The 399-nt window shown below is 73.9% G+C and overlaps 1 protein-coding gene across 1 annotated transcript in view; it reads right to left on the bottom strand.

Moving 5' to 3' along the window:
* The window catches only part of ADAMTS15 (ADAM metallopeptidase with thrombospondin type 1 motif 15), a 31,753-nt gene extending 31,360 nt beyond the window's left edge, over nucleotides 1–393 (bottom strand). Inside the window, exon 1 of the mRNA XM_019509460.1 lies at nucleotides 51–393. Within this exon, the coding sequence (XP_019365005.1) occupies nucleotides 51–320 (270 nt within the window). The 5' untranslated portion in view covers nucleotides 321–393. The remainder of the gene's footprint in view (nucleotides 1–50) is intronic.
* Nucleotides 394–399: the final 6 nt, after the last annotated feature.

The raw sequence follows: 399 nt of genomic DNA, 5'->3' as shown, positions 1-399 counted from the left end.
CCCTGCCGGCCGCCGCCCCGCGCCGCCCGCCCGCCCGGCGCCCGGCCCACCTGCTTGGTGAAGAGGATGGCGGTGTCCCAGTACTCGGGGTGCTTGTCGCTGCCCTTGTTCCAGCGCTTCTGCCAGGCGCAGAAGTTGCGCAGCGTGAGCGCCGCGTTGCCCGTCACCTTGGGGCCCTTGTCGTCGCGGCCCAGGCGCAGGAACTTGACGACGGCCAGGCTGACCGGGTTGCGCAGGCTGGGGTGGCGGTAGAGCCGCGCCGCCACCGCCATGAGGGTGAGCACGTAGTGCTGCAGGTCCGCGCCGTGGAAGTCGGCCATGGACTCGTCCGCCACCACCAGCGTCTCCACGAAGCGCGGCAGCGACACGAAGCGCCGCGCCCGGCCGCGCCCGCGGAGC

Source organism: Gavialis gangeticus, unplaced genomic scaffold (genome assembly GCF_001723915.1).
Source record: "Gavialis gangeticus isolate Ggan-Ray unplaced genomic scaffold, GavGan_comp1, whole genome shotgun sequence".
Classification (NCBI taxonomy): domain Eukaryota; kingdom Metazoa; phylum Chordata; order Crocodylia; family Gavialidae; genus Gavialis; species Gavialis gangeticus.
The sequence above is the reverse complement of the archived record's forward strand: the minus strand, read 5'-3'. Positions and strand labels throughout refer to the sequence as shown.